The sequence below is a fragment of the Podarcis melisellensis genome (assembly GCF_964234715.1).
Source record: "Podarcis melisellensis genome assembly, chromosome: 3".
Classification (NCBI taxonomy): domain Eukaryota; kingdom Metazoa; phylum Chordata; class Lepidosauria; order Squamata; family Lacertidae; genus Podarcis; species Podarcis melisellensis.
The window spans coordinates 25,124,468-25,137,409 of NC_138530.1; the positions used below are offsets into that span (position 1 = coordinate 25,124,468).

At 40.9% G+C, this 12,942-nt stretch overlaps 1 protein-coding gene across 4 annotated transcripts in view; it reads left to right on the forward strand.

Moving 5' to 3' along the window:
* The window catches only part of TRAF5 (TNF receptor associated factor 5), a 29,670-nt gene extending 17,304 nt beyond the window's left edge, over positions 1-12,366 (forward strand). For all 4 annotated transcript variants that reach the window (XM_081904060.1, XM_081904059.1, XM_081904057.1 and 1 more), the window contains exons 3-11: positions 530-587; positions 1,801-1,902; positions 3,979-4,143; positions 4,793-4,870; positions 5,212-5,286; positions 5,559-5,651; positions 7,145-7,285; positions 8,323-8,491; positions 9,205-12,366. In XM_081904060.1, the coding sequence (XP_081760186.1) occupies positions 530-587; positions 1,801-1,902; positions 3,979-4,143; positions 4,793-4,870; positions 5,212-5,286; positions 5,559-5,651; positions 7,145-7,285; positions 8,323-8,491; positions 9,205-9,782 (1,459 nt within the window). In that variant the 3' untranslated portion in view covers positions 9,783-12,366. The remainder of the gene's footprint in view (positions 1-529; positions 588-1,800; positions 1,903-3,978; positions 4,144-4,792; positions 4,871-5,211; positions 5,287-5,558; positions 5,652-7,144; positions 7,286-8,322; positions 8,492-9,204) is intronic.
* Positions 12,367-12,942: the final 576 nt, after the last annotated feature.

Sequence of the window (12,942 nt, forward strand, 5' to 3'; positions counted from 1 at the left end):
CCCATGCTGGCTAGGGATGTTGAGAATCCAGCAACATCAATAGAATCACAGGCTCCCCTCCCCTGTTTAACAGGACTGCTTTGATACTATGTTGATTTTTATTCAGTTTTTCCTCTTCTGCACCGTTCTTAGCATTTTTATGTGCTCGCAATTTATGTGACGGTTATTACTTAATGCTCAGTTAAACTACTTGTTAGGTTGCCGGCTTTGTTAATTTAATTTCCTCTTGCAATTTCCCTTTAGCTCTCTGTATGGTAACATGACAGCGAGACTCCAATTTAAAGAGGTGCTGCGAGTGTAGCCAACAGACTCTAGAATCATTTAAAATGGGTGAGGAGGACATTTTTGAGAAAAGGGTATGCTGAAATCGGCACCGGTCTAATATGCAGCAAGATGAGGGATTTTAAAAATAATTCTTTTGTTCAGATAAAACTGGAATTTAATGGGCCAGCTATAATAGGCATATAATTTTGATCCTTTCCCCAGAGCAGATTTTTTAAAAACCAAATATAACCTCTGATCTCTTTAGAGAACTGAATGCTGTACCCACCTGTCCTGTGGACAAAGAAGTAATAAAACTACATGAAGTAAGAAAATAATTTCTGTTTACATTCTTTGGAGGGTGCGGGGAGTCGATCGATTCAACAGTTTTGTGTGCAGTATTATTTGAATATACGTGAAGAATCTATTCAAGCCCAATGAGATTTTTATACAAGAATGTTTAAATATTTTTAATCATCAAAACATGAAGAACAAACTTGGAAATCCAGAACTCTCAGGAATGGCCAGATCTATTTCCCCTCCTACTCGTTTTTAGGGGAAAATGAGTTTTACAATTGTGAAGCAAGTTTATGGCTTCCTGCCAGCCCTTCCTGTTAAGATTTCACATCATGGTAACACAGTCAATAGCCTTTGGGCTGATCTTTATGATCCTGATCTGTATTATGAGGTGAGGCATTTCCTGTAAAATAGATATTATCTCAAGCCATTTAGGGTTTGTAGCTCAAAGCCACCACTTTGACCTCATGCCCAGAAAATAAAACAGCAACTACTGCAGGGGTGGAAAAATTATCTGTTCATTCATTCAGTTTATTTCCTGCCCTTTATCCATGGTAGCAAACACATCAGTAATCATAAATTTTGAAATCGGCTTAAAACATTCTGGAAACCAGTGATTTTCAGGATTGACAGGTGCCTGGGTAAATAGGAACGTTTTAAAAAACTTCTCCGAAGTCAACAGTCGGGGAGAGAAGCACACCTGAACAGGGAGGGAAATTCTACAAATGGAAAACTGACACTGAAATGGCCCAGTCACAGGTCAGCAGCATCTGACGGCACCCCCAAAAAGGCCTCCCCTGCCAATTGTGGGGTCTGAGTAATGGAAGGCCGCTGTCTCTGAGCCGCCTCCACAATAGGGCAGTTGCAGGTTGGAGAGAACTCAAAGACAACAAACCTGAATAACAGAGAAGATGGAGCTGTGTATGGAACTTGGGGTGGATATTCTGTGTGTTGGGAGGAGGAGAACTGAGATTTCTTCACCAGCGTAATCCTTCCTGTTCAAGGGGTTTGTTTGATATAATTTATGCTCATCTGATACCTAGTTACTCTCTCTCCTCTAGACCCTTCAAGCATTGGAAACTAGCATTAACCTCACTCCCCAAACTTCAACACTGGAAACTTGTTTATCACATAATTTCCTCTGTAGCAAGACTGGCTTTTCATTAAGTTTTAAAAGATTGTAGTGAATTATGGACCTTCTGCGTGAGCTTTGAAATAAGCTTTTATACTCTTTTTATTTAGGTTTTCAAAGACAATTGCTGTAAAAGGGAAGTTCTCAATTTGCAAGTGTTTTGCAGAAATTCACCAGCCTGTAATGCGAAAACGTCTCTGGGGCGATATCAGGTTTGCATTCCTCAACTCTTAGTATCAATTGAGCCAAGTTTTGATGTCTTTCTGCCTTTGTGAAGCAATTGCACTTATTACTAAAGCTACTTCCCCCCTTTTTTCTTTTTTAATATACTTTTTTAAACATAATAAATATTTTTCCCATTATGAGTATGAGAAGCGTCAGCCTGTGTGGGTGGGAACACACTGCAAATAAAAGACTTGATATTGCATTGCTCTTAAACTGCTTGTTTTACTCACTGGAACCTCAGTTTTTTTCTCTCTCTCCCTGTTAAATAGATCTCCTGTGGTTGTGGAAAAAAGCCAGGCCGTTGGCTTTGACCCTGCCAAATGTGTCCTGAGGGCATAGGAGGGTGGGTGGGGGAGCATGAAGCACCTGTATTCTTCCCATCCAATCCCTGCAAGTTCAAGGTGAATAGTGCAGCTTCTGTGATCTTACCATGTGATGTTATGCACATGGATTTATAAATCAGGCAGCAGTGAGCAAGAACACTGGATGCAAATCAGGGACGCGGACTTATAAAAAATATTGGGGGGGGCGGGAAAGCTCATGAATAATAAATAAGCTCATGAATATGCAAATAAAGTGGCGCCGCCTCCTCGTGAGCGAATAGGGGAGAGCGTGCTGCGCCTATTAATCAGCTCCAAAGGAAATTGGGTGGAGCTTTTGCTCGGGAGGGAGGGCAGGAGGCATGCAGCCCGCCCCTCCCTGTGCATTTTGGGCTGGGGGAGGGGCGGCGATGGCGCTCTGCTGGAGGGGCGCCGGAGATTATTGGGGGGGCAGAGCCCCCCCAAACGAATTTTTGAGGGGGCTCGGGCCCCCTCAAGCCCCATGGAGTCGGCGCCTATGATGCAAATAATTTAACTTGTCTACCCACAGCTTATTTATTTCATTTATAAGCCACCTTTCCACACCCCCCAAGATGCTCAAGGTGGTGTAAATGGTACACACACACACACACACACACACACACACACACACCATTTATCCATTTGTACATTAAATTTGTGTGTTCTTCTCAAAAGGGAAGAACAGAAAAGAAACTTGTCTTAATTGTGCCAGACGTGCTTTATATTGGCATTTGGGGCATCTAAAAGTGGGGAGGGGGCTTCTTTACAGCAGAGTGTAAAGCCTAGGAACATGCCTAGGTAGAAACCAATGTGGTCTTTAGGCAAACATTTTGTAGGCAGAGGTGGAAGGGACGCTATGGGTCATCTAGTCCAGCCCCGGCAATATAGGAATCTCAGCTTAGAATAATGGATATAGAATAATACAGTCTATAGAATAATGGAACAATAACCCTCTGGGGCAGGTTTGGGGACAGCACAGGGGGAGAAGAAGGAGGAAATTAAGTAGATGAATACATCAGAAGCTGCCTTATATTGAGTCAGTCCATTGGTCCATGTAGCCCAGTACTGTCCACTCTGGCTGGCAGCAGCTCTCCAGGGTTTCAGACAGACAGGGGTTCCTCCCAGCCCAACCAGGAAATTCCAGGGATTGAACTCGGGACCTTCTGTAGACAAGACAGATGCTCTACCCCAGCTTTTCCTGTTGTTGTTATTATTATTAGAATTAGAATTTATCTACCACCCTATACCCGGAGGTCTCAGGGCGGTTCACAGAATAAAATCAAAATATAAAACCACAAAATACATAATCAAAATAAAAACAACCCAATAACCCCCCCCCCAAAAAAACCCACGTTTTAAAAGGGCATAGTAGAAGGAAGCAGGACTCTGAAACCAACAACAACAACAGAAGAAGGATTTGTGCATGGCAATGGAAAAGGAAAAAGCAGAGGCTTATGGAGGAAGAGAGAGATGTGACTGTCCCCACAAAAAATGCTTTATTGAGAAGCTGTGGCTCACGGCATTACCCCATGATTGTGCGCCCAAAGGTGCAAGAAACCAACAGAATATAGGCACAATGTTGTAGACTATGGGGTTTTTAGAGAGACATCTGACCTTCCTTGCAGATCCCAAAATGCGGTGTGTTTTATGTGCCTCCTGTACATACTGTGGTGATGTTTATGATGCAGGTAATATATGGTAGTACATGATTCTGCTTTACAGGATCACCTACAACAGTGTTTGTTCGAAAGCGTGCAGTGCACTAATGAAGGATGTTGTGAAAAAGTTATTCGGAAGGATTTGCAAGAACACCTAGGTTTGCAGTGCAGCTATCGGAAGGAACTTTGCCAGTACTGCAAACAGCCTGTGACTTCAATTGATTTAAAGGTAAGATGTTCGTAAAAATGTCTCCAAGACACTGTGGAAAACCCTAAATGTGACTCTTCCCTCTCTCTATATATATATGAACAATCTCATAAATATATATATATTGCTCTCCCTCTTGTTTCTGTCACAGTCTTGAAGAGCTTAAACTACGATGATGACATGCACTTCTGTTTCTCTGTTATATCTGCGTCAGGTGTAGCATTGCAAGTCCCAGGCCGCTGTGGTGTGTTGGGTGCAGGCCAATAAGCTCAGACTGAATTGTCTGTGCATATTTCTAGACATGGGCCATTAACTTTTTATTCCACTGTAGAAGAGAGAGAGATGAGAAGCAAGAAATAAATAAATAAAAATCAGAGAGGGACATAATGACATTAAGTCTGTAATATGCAGCAGGTTAGAAAGGCCTACCTTATATATGAAAACCACAATCAACTGGAGCATTGTGCATTCCTCCCCTCCCCCCCCCCCCTTGGAGTGATGGAAAGTGCGCAGGAGTGCTTGAAAAAGCACTATTGTTCATTTCAGTTGGACTTGCACTGTCGATTCCTAGTGGATGGTCAACACAATTTCTTCTTCCTTTTGGTTTTGTGTTAAGTAGAGCCAACCTCTTCATTTCTCTTGAATAACAGATTTCCCAATGTGTTTTCAGACTCATGAGAGAACAGATTGTCCCGATTATCCCTTGATTTGTCCCCATGGCTGCCCACAGATAATTCTGACAAAAGAGGTACAATGTTATTTTCATTTCATTGCAAGATAACAGTGTTGTTGAGAGAAGAGCAAAATAGTCCCTAGTTGTTGCTAGCCTCTGCATGTGTCAGTACGAGTTGCCGCCCTTCTTTGTGTTAGTAATTATGTGACATTGCCATCCATGGATAATGTAAGAGCACAAAGTAGCATCTGTGGACCGCTTTGTTATTGTCATTGTCCATGACTAGATTTGGTGACGATGCAGAGAATGTAATCTAGTTCCTTTTTGTACTTCTTTTGCAGGAAATAAAGGTCATAACGCACAAACCTTCTTCACCTATAATTAATGTGTCGTTTAAAACTTGTTAATATTTGCAGGTAGAAGAGCATGTCGTAATATGTCCGGAGGTGAAAATTGATTGTCCTTATAAAAAGTATGGCTGTTCTACAAAGGTATTGTAATGCAATCATCCATGGTCCTACAGTAGATGCTAATTCTCCAAAGCATAAAAATGGCACTAGCTAACCAATGTCTCTTTCTGCTTCATCCTTCTTTTTTTGTTCCTCTGGTTTAATTTTTTCAGAATATCCCTGCTGAGATTTTCCCCTTGTTACGTTTTGTTTTGTTTTGATTTTTTTTTGCTTTAGAATGATTTTAAATCTGTTTAGTTTATAATGTGTCAGGTTAGCTTTGTTCTCACTACATGTTTATATTCTCATTTTAGATTAAAAGAGGAAAACTTTCAGAACATGAGAATATATACTTGAAAGAACATATGCTTCAGATCTTAGATAAGAACTCAAAGCTGGAAGATCAGGTATAGCATGGCATTTCCTCCCAAACCCTTCAGCTTCTAAGTGGAAACAAGCGACAGTTCTAAAAATTCAAAGAGGTTCAAAAGAGGCTAAACTTCCCTTAGTTCCACAAGTGTCTTACACATGTACTTGTGCAGTTTGCTAATTTTGGAGAAATTACTACAGCTAGTGAGATCTTTATTGGAGACAATTGTCCACACACACAGTAGCTAGTTGGGGGCGGGGAACCACACAGCCACACCACTTTTACATACCCTCATTACAGATTCACAGTAGCACTTTGCAGAAGGGAGTATGCAAATTAGCAAGAAGGTAATTTGCCTCAAGTACTTTTTCATGTAGCAAACTAGAAGGAAGGATGAGGTTTGGTCGAAAGTATATATGCAGACAGAAGTCTGGAGCCCTGGGGGGGGGGAAATGTTGCTAATTAAGAATCTGTAGGTTGACAGTTATCTTTTTTTATTATTACATGCAAAAAGTACCCTTCTCCCCCTTTGAAGGCCCCTTCCCTTTGCATTTCCATATGATTGCAGTATTGTTGTTATTACGTTAAGGTCTGGGTACAGTGAAAGCTTTTGTATGAAGAAAGGGCAAGTAGTAACACTAATCTTCCATGTATCTGCTTCAGGTTATTTCTGCAGTGCTTTTGGCACCTTTATTGTTCTCTGAAGGGTGTTTATGTGTTAGGGGCCATTTGGTACCTTCCAACATTTATAATGTGTGGTGATCCTTCATTTGAATAAGATGAACTTTAGAAAGTCGGCTTGAAAAGAGGAAAGCATGTTTCAGTTCCTCATGCCATGCTAAAACTGTTGAGTGTGTGCGTGAGTGTGTGTTCTACAGAAAGTCACTGTGAGGTTAGGTGTCACTTTAAATCACACCCTAGAAACAATGGGTTTTGATTGTTGGCTACCATTTTTTCTGTTGCTATTGATGTGTATAGCATGCATCAGTGGGGGGTGGAGGGAATTGTACACACTATAAACTTTCCTGGGTGTCCTTGTTGGCATGTGTCTACCTTGGGAGACAATGGAGGAGTGCGCCTTCGTGGGTGAAGTCAAACTATGGGAGAGTTACAGTGCCTCCTGTGGCTGTAGAAACCGATGCAGGACAGACATGTTTTGTTGCAGCTGAGGCAAAATCAATCTGTCATAGTCCTAGGCAGTGGACAAAAACAGAGAGATTGTTAAGCCTCTGGTGGGCTACCATACTTGGTTGTTGGGTCTGTGTGGATCACAAGATAAAAACTGACCCAGTCGAAAGTGATTGTGGGAATTATCCTTGGGCTATTAGCTTGTCCATCTCTTAACAGCTGAGCAAACCCTCTGGGTTGTATTCAGTGTTAGCTCTGTTCTGAGTTAAACATGAGTAACATGGGTCTACTTTAAGCATTAGCTGGATTTAACTCTTGTTTCATAATTCAGTTTTTTCATCAGTTTTTGTGTCTTTTAAAAAATAAAACATTAAATTTACAACTTTGCATTTTATTTTGTAGATCTCTGACCTTTATAACAATCTTGAACACAAAGAGAGAAAAATACAGCAGCTAGCAGACACGATTAAGAAGTGTGAGAGAGATTTCAGGCAGTTTACACAGCTGTACGGTAAAAATAGCAACTTACTGGCAAGCACTCAGGTAATCCCACCCTCCTTCCTAACAGAGTTTCTGCTTCAAAGAAAACACAACAGTATCTATGTGGAGATACTGCCTGCACTGTGCTAGATTCAGCTTAAAATGTGAGGTTTTCTGGCTCTGCTTAACCTGGACATCGTTTCCATTTTGTTTTCATAGTTCATTCGCATGCTGAAAGCAAAAATGGATTCCCACCCCTCTGTGCTTTCAGATTGCACATGTATGGTGACTGTCTCCTGCATGCATTGGGTGAAACCCACATAACTGGGATACAAAATTGAAGTTTGCATGCTCTTGATAAAAATGATTATTTATGCAGCTCAATAAGTGAGCATAAACATTGGAGACTTACTGCACATTGTATGCAGTATTATATATCAAATGTATTATATCATATGTTTTGCAGTCTATGGTCCACCCAATGAAATGTTTTCCTGATTAGCATATATTCATTTTCCTGTGGGGAGATGGACTGCAAACCGTGAAGTCAGAAAGAAATGAAATGCAGAAAAGTACAGTTTGGTATATGTAACTTGAGAATTCCATAAACCAACAAACAAGTGTAAATCTCCAAGAACCTCTCAATCTAAATTATAGCACTGGGGTGGAAGAAGGGCACTAGGAACAACCATTTTGTTAAAGCTATACCATGGCATGGTACTAATGCAGAAGGTTAAAACTGTCACAACAGTTGAGATTGCCATGAGGAAGGAAGGAAATATCCTGAAACCGTTGGCAAAGATCATTGCTGCAGACAAAGCATCAACCATGAAATGTGGGAGTAAACAAAGAGGACCAGGGGATAGAAAACTATTTGTGCAAGACAAAACCATTGGACTTTTTCGCCTCGCACAATTGAGATCGTGACGACAGACGATTTATGATCCTAACTGAGAAGAAACCTTTGGAAAAACTCGGAGGAGGGAAATGCAGTCAATGATAGACTTTAATAAACAATTTGTAATACTAGTTTGTCGTCTTCAATTTTATTTTAAAATTGCATGTCTTCTCCCTTCTATCTCATCCCCATATCACTAAAGACTTTGGCAATTCACATTGATAAATCTGCCTGCCTGGAAACACAAGTGAGACAGCTGGTGCAGATGGCAAATCAGCAGCAGAGTAAATTCAGCCTGAGACCACTTCTGGAGACCATTGATAATATAAAGCAAAAGGTTGCTTTCCTGGAATCATACGAGCAGCGTTTAGGTATATTGGGGATTCTTCTCTTCCTAAAGTGTTTTGGTGTTATGGGGGTGTTAAGCTAGTTTAGTTTACTTAAGATCTAAAATTCTAAAATGCCATTGAGGGGAGTTGAGGCTTTTACAAGTTCATTCATGTACTTTTCTCAGCAAACCACATGGCTACCTAGTGGCACACTGGTCTCCAGCTTTCCCTATCTGTTCTCCTTTGGTTCTAGAGAGCCAATGCTTGAATGGTTATTTTGCTGGTCTTTTTTTGGGGGGGGAGGTTAAGCATGGAAGGGGTTGTGCTCTTCCTCTTTTAAGTTTTTTTTTTACAAGAGGTTTGCATGTCAAAGAGTTTAGAATCCAAATCCATGTATCCTACTAAAAACGGACAGACCACTGACTTCAGCGTTGCCCCCAATCTGCAGAAAAAGTAGGTTGCATCACAAGGAATGGAGCTGTTAGTGCCAGACTCTGAACAGTTGCTCTGGATCAGTGATGGCCAAACTTAGCCCTCCAACTGTTTTTTGGGACTACAATTCCCATCATCCCTGACCACTGGTCCTGTTAGCTAGGGATGATGGGAGTTGTAGTCCCAAAACAGCTGGAGGGCCAAGTTTGGCCCTCACTGCTCTAGATAGTTAGATGTTAAATATGTAAAAATGATGCCTAATACAAACTCTGTAAGTGTCTGTATGTAACCCTCTCTTATCTCCCCACATTTCTTTCTCTTAGTTGTTCTGGAAGACTTGTCCAACCAACATGATGTACACCTCAGTATCCACAGGGCACAACTTAACAAAAACGAAGAACGGTTTAAACTTCTAGAAGGGACAAGTTACAATGGGAAACTGATCTGGAAAATTGTCGACTACAAGATGAAGAAAAAAGAGGCTATGGAAGGACTCTGTCCCTCTGTAGTCAGCCAGCCTTTTTACACCAGCCGCTGTGGGTACAGGTTGTCTGCCAGAGCATACCTGAATGGGGATGGTTCAGGAAAGGGCACTCACGTTTCCTTGTACTTTGTAGTGATGAGAGGGGAGTTTGATTCATTGTTACCGTGGCCTTTCAAGCAAAAGGTCACACTTATGCTTCTGGACCAAAGTGGGAAGAAACATCACATAACAGAAACCTTTAAAGCCGACCCTCACAGCAGCAGCTTCAAGAGACCTGAAGGAGAGATGAATGTTGCCTCAGGGTGTCCTCGGTTTGTTGCACATACTGTGCTCGAAAATGCAAAGAATACATACATCAGAGATGATACACTCTTCCTGAAAGTAGTGGTGGATTTAACTGACCTCGAGGAATTATGAGAGAGCTTGGAAGAGAACTGTTAAAGGTGATGGCTTGGTGATTTAACCGGATTGCTTTCAGACAACAGGAAAAAGCTGCTATTCACTCTGCTGACCTACTTTTATATTCTTTTTTGATAGCTTTGACTACTTCTTTGGTACTTTTTCAACTTGCATTAAGAAAACTGGTCAAGTCTCTAATGAGGTGAATTTGAAGCATATAGCAAAACTTGGTATTTGAGAGAGTTTTTTTATGTCTGAAAAGCTCTTAACTGAGTCATTATTTATCTCAGGAGACACATTATCAGGTGATACTACAGCAGAATATTCCAAAACCCAAATGCAGGTCCATCAGTTCTTCTCACTTTGTTACAAGCATTGCTAGAGGTGCTATTCACTAGGGAATGTTTGGGGCATTTCACAAGTTTGCGGAAAGAATTCTAATGTTAATTCGGGCTGAAGGTTAGATTGACACACTTCCCATCTACCCCACTGACAGCCTGATCCTATGTATTTTTGAATTCATTGGGGTTTGCTCTCATGTATAGAGAGGACTTAAAGGTAAAGGTAAAGGTACCCCTGCCCGTACGGGCCAGTCTTGCCAGACTCTAGGGTTGTGTGCTCATCTCACTCTATAGACCGGGAGCCAGCGCTGTCCGCAGACACTTCTGGGTCGCGTGGCCAGCGTGACAAGCTGCATCTGGCGAGCCAGCGCAGCACACGGAACGCCGTTTACCTTCCTGCTGGTAAGCGGCCCCTATTTATCTACTTGCACCTGGAGGTGCTTTCGAACTGCTAGGTTGGCAGGCGCTGGGACCGAACGGCGGGAGCGCACCCCGCCACGGGGATTCGAATCGCCGACCGTGCGATCGGCAAGTTTACGTGCTGAGGTTTTACCCACAGCGCCACCCGCTTGAGAGCATTTCTTTTATACACACACACACATAAACACATAGATGTATACACACACACGTGATTATGTACTGTAGAATAGGCCCTATTTCATAAAATGCATGACTGGCATCTTTTGAAAGCAAACCTAGTATCTAGGAAGATCCCTAGATCCTGATTTTAAAGCACTTCAGTTAGTTGAAAGTTTTCAAGTAGCAGTCCTGTGGCACTTCTAGGGTGAGTTCACATGTGTGCGCAACACAATCAATCTGATCACCCACAGTTTGATAGCTCCTGTAATGCCCGTTGTGATAGGAGTTGAATAGAAAGAACCAGTGCTTTTTTTCTTTTAAAAAAAAATGTTTAGGGGTACTCTCATTTTGACTCAAGAAAATCACTATTTTATAGTTCGGATCAAAAAAAATAAATACAGTAAATGGACAAAAGTACAAAGATTCACAAAATGTTTAGGGGTATGCACCCTCTCCTGCCAACCCACTTTATTAATCTGCTTACTTCAGATATCAGAATGAATAGGGTGATTGAACAGTTGCCTTTTATTTTTTTAATTGCATGGAATTTGGGTTCTCCGCATAGATGGATTACAGCAGATAACTCAGAAAAGCACTTTACAAAAGCTAACCAATTATTTCTATGTAAATATGGATGTGATGTTTTCCTGCAAAGGAGAGTCTTGATAAACACAGAGATTAATATATTGAAACCAAAAGTCCATAGTGGGTGTTTTGGGGGTGAAATCAGCAAGAATTATGAGCACTGGACTTATTTTCATACATAGGTGTGTGGCTGAAATCAGATATACTTTGAAGTTGCCACAAGAATGTTGATTTAATTCTCTTTCTGCTCCCTTCTTTCTAGTTGTTGTAATATTGCCATACTAGGGTGTTGTGAGGATTTATTGCATTGATGTTGTAGTTTTTTGAGCATGAAAGGGTGGTGCTTTAATGGATATAGTGTGAGGGAGTTTGATGTTGACTGTGTAGGTGTATTTTCAAAACAACTTTGAAAGCATGTTCATTTGTGTCTAAACTGAATTGCCATCTTACAAGCACTGAATTATTTTTACTGTTTTTAACGACTGGTTGAAATGCAAGTAAGGCTGTGAGTTTTTTCAGGGATGTGAGATCCAGCCCTGAGGCATTACCAGGCACTTTGCAATACTCTTTCCCCATCCTCTCAGAATGTGTTGCCTCTTGGCTCACTGCTTTTAATAGCATTGTCTACTATTCCTGTTTCCTTACTATGATGGGGCTTGCAACCACAGCTGGAATAGCAGGGTGACAAAGGAAGCATTGTGGCATATACCTAGTGGGTTCCAAGTTCTGAAGGATGGAATTCTCTAGGCTGGGATTTGCAGCCATATCACTGCCTTGTGTGTTAATTTTTTTTGTAAAGTTGACCACATTTATTAAAGAGGCTGTAAAGCTAAAATTGCTTTCTTTCCTTTTTTTTTTTTTAGAGAAAAGCAGTTTTCTAATTCTTTTACTAATGAGAATTTGTAAGTCCTTCTCTTTTTTAATACAGGAGGGAATTTGCTTTAAATATTCAATTTTAATACCTGGGCCCCATAAAGTTTACATTTCTGTGCCAACTTGTTGATATGTTCTTAGATATGTTTGATGTATTTATTGCTGTAGTTTTTAACCTTTTGTTATGAGTGGTTCACATTTTTCAATAAATATTAAAAAGCCAATGGTTCTTAAATGATTCTCCTGAATGAAGTATTGCTGAATTCTTGAGCTCTCAAACAGCTTCTAAAACAATGCCTCCTTATTGCCGCCTTAATTTTTGTAGACACAGTAGAACACACAAAACTTGGGGTTGGGGGAAGAGGTTAGGTATACATAATCCTCCAGCTCCAAGAAGGAAAAGTAGTCTGGAAATTGATCTAATTTGGGAGGTTATTATTGGGAAAGGTAGTAAAATGTAGTAAAACTGTCTTCCCTGATCGCTCACCTGAGCTGTTATGCACTGAGCTGACTGGCTCTCTATAGAGGGGTGGGTGGGAGAGAGAATATTTTAGCTACCTTTCTACACGTGTATCTATTGTTCTGAAATAGTCCTTCCATAACAAGCCTGTCCAAAATTATTCTCAATAAGTGAAAAGACTGCAATTCACAAATACTGCAAAATTTTCAAGGACAACTTTATCGAAGGAATGCAATTTACATAATTCCTGAGTTGTTACAATCAGGAAGACCTTACCTCATTCCCATATAAGGCAATTGCAGGTATAGGACTCTTGCCTCACTCCTCCCCATTGTGCTAC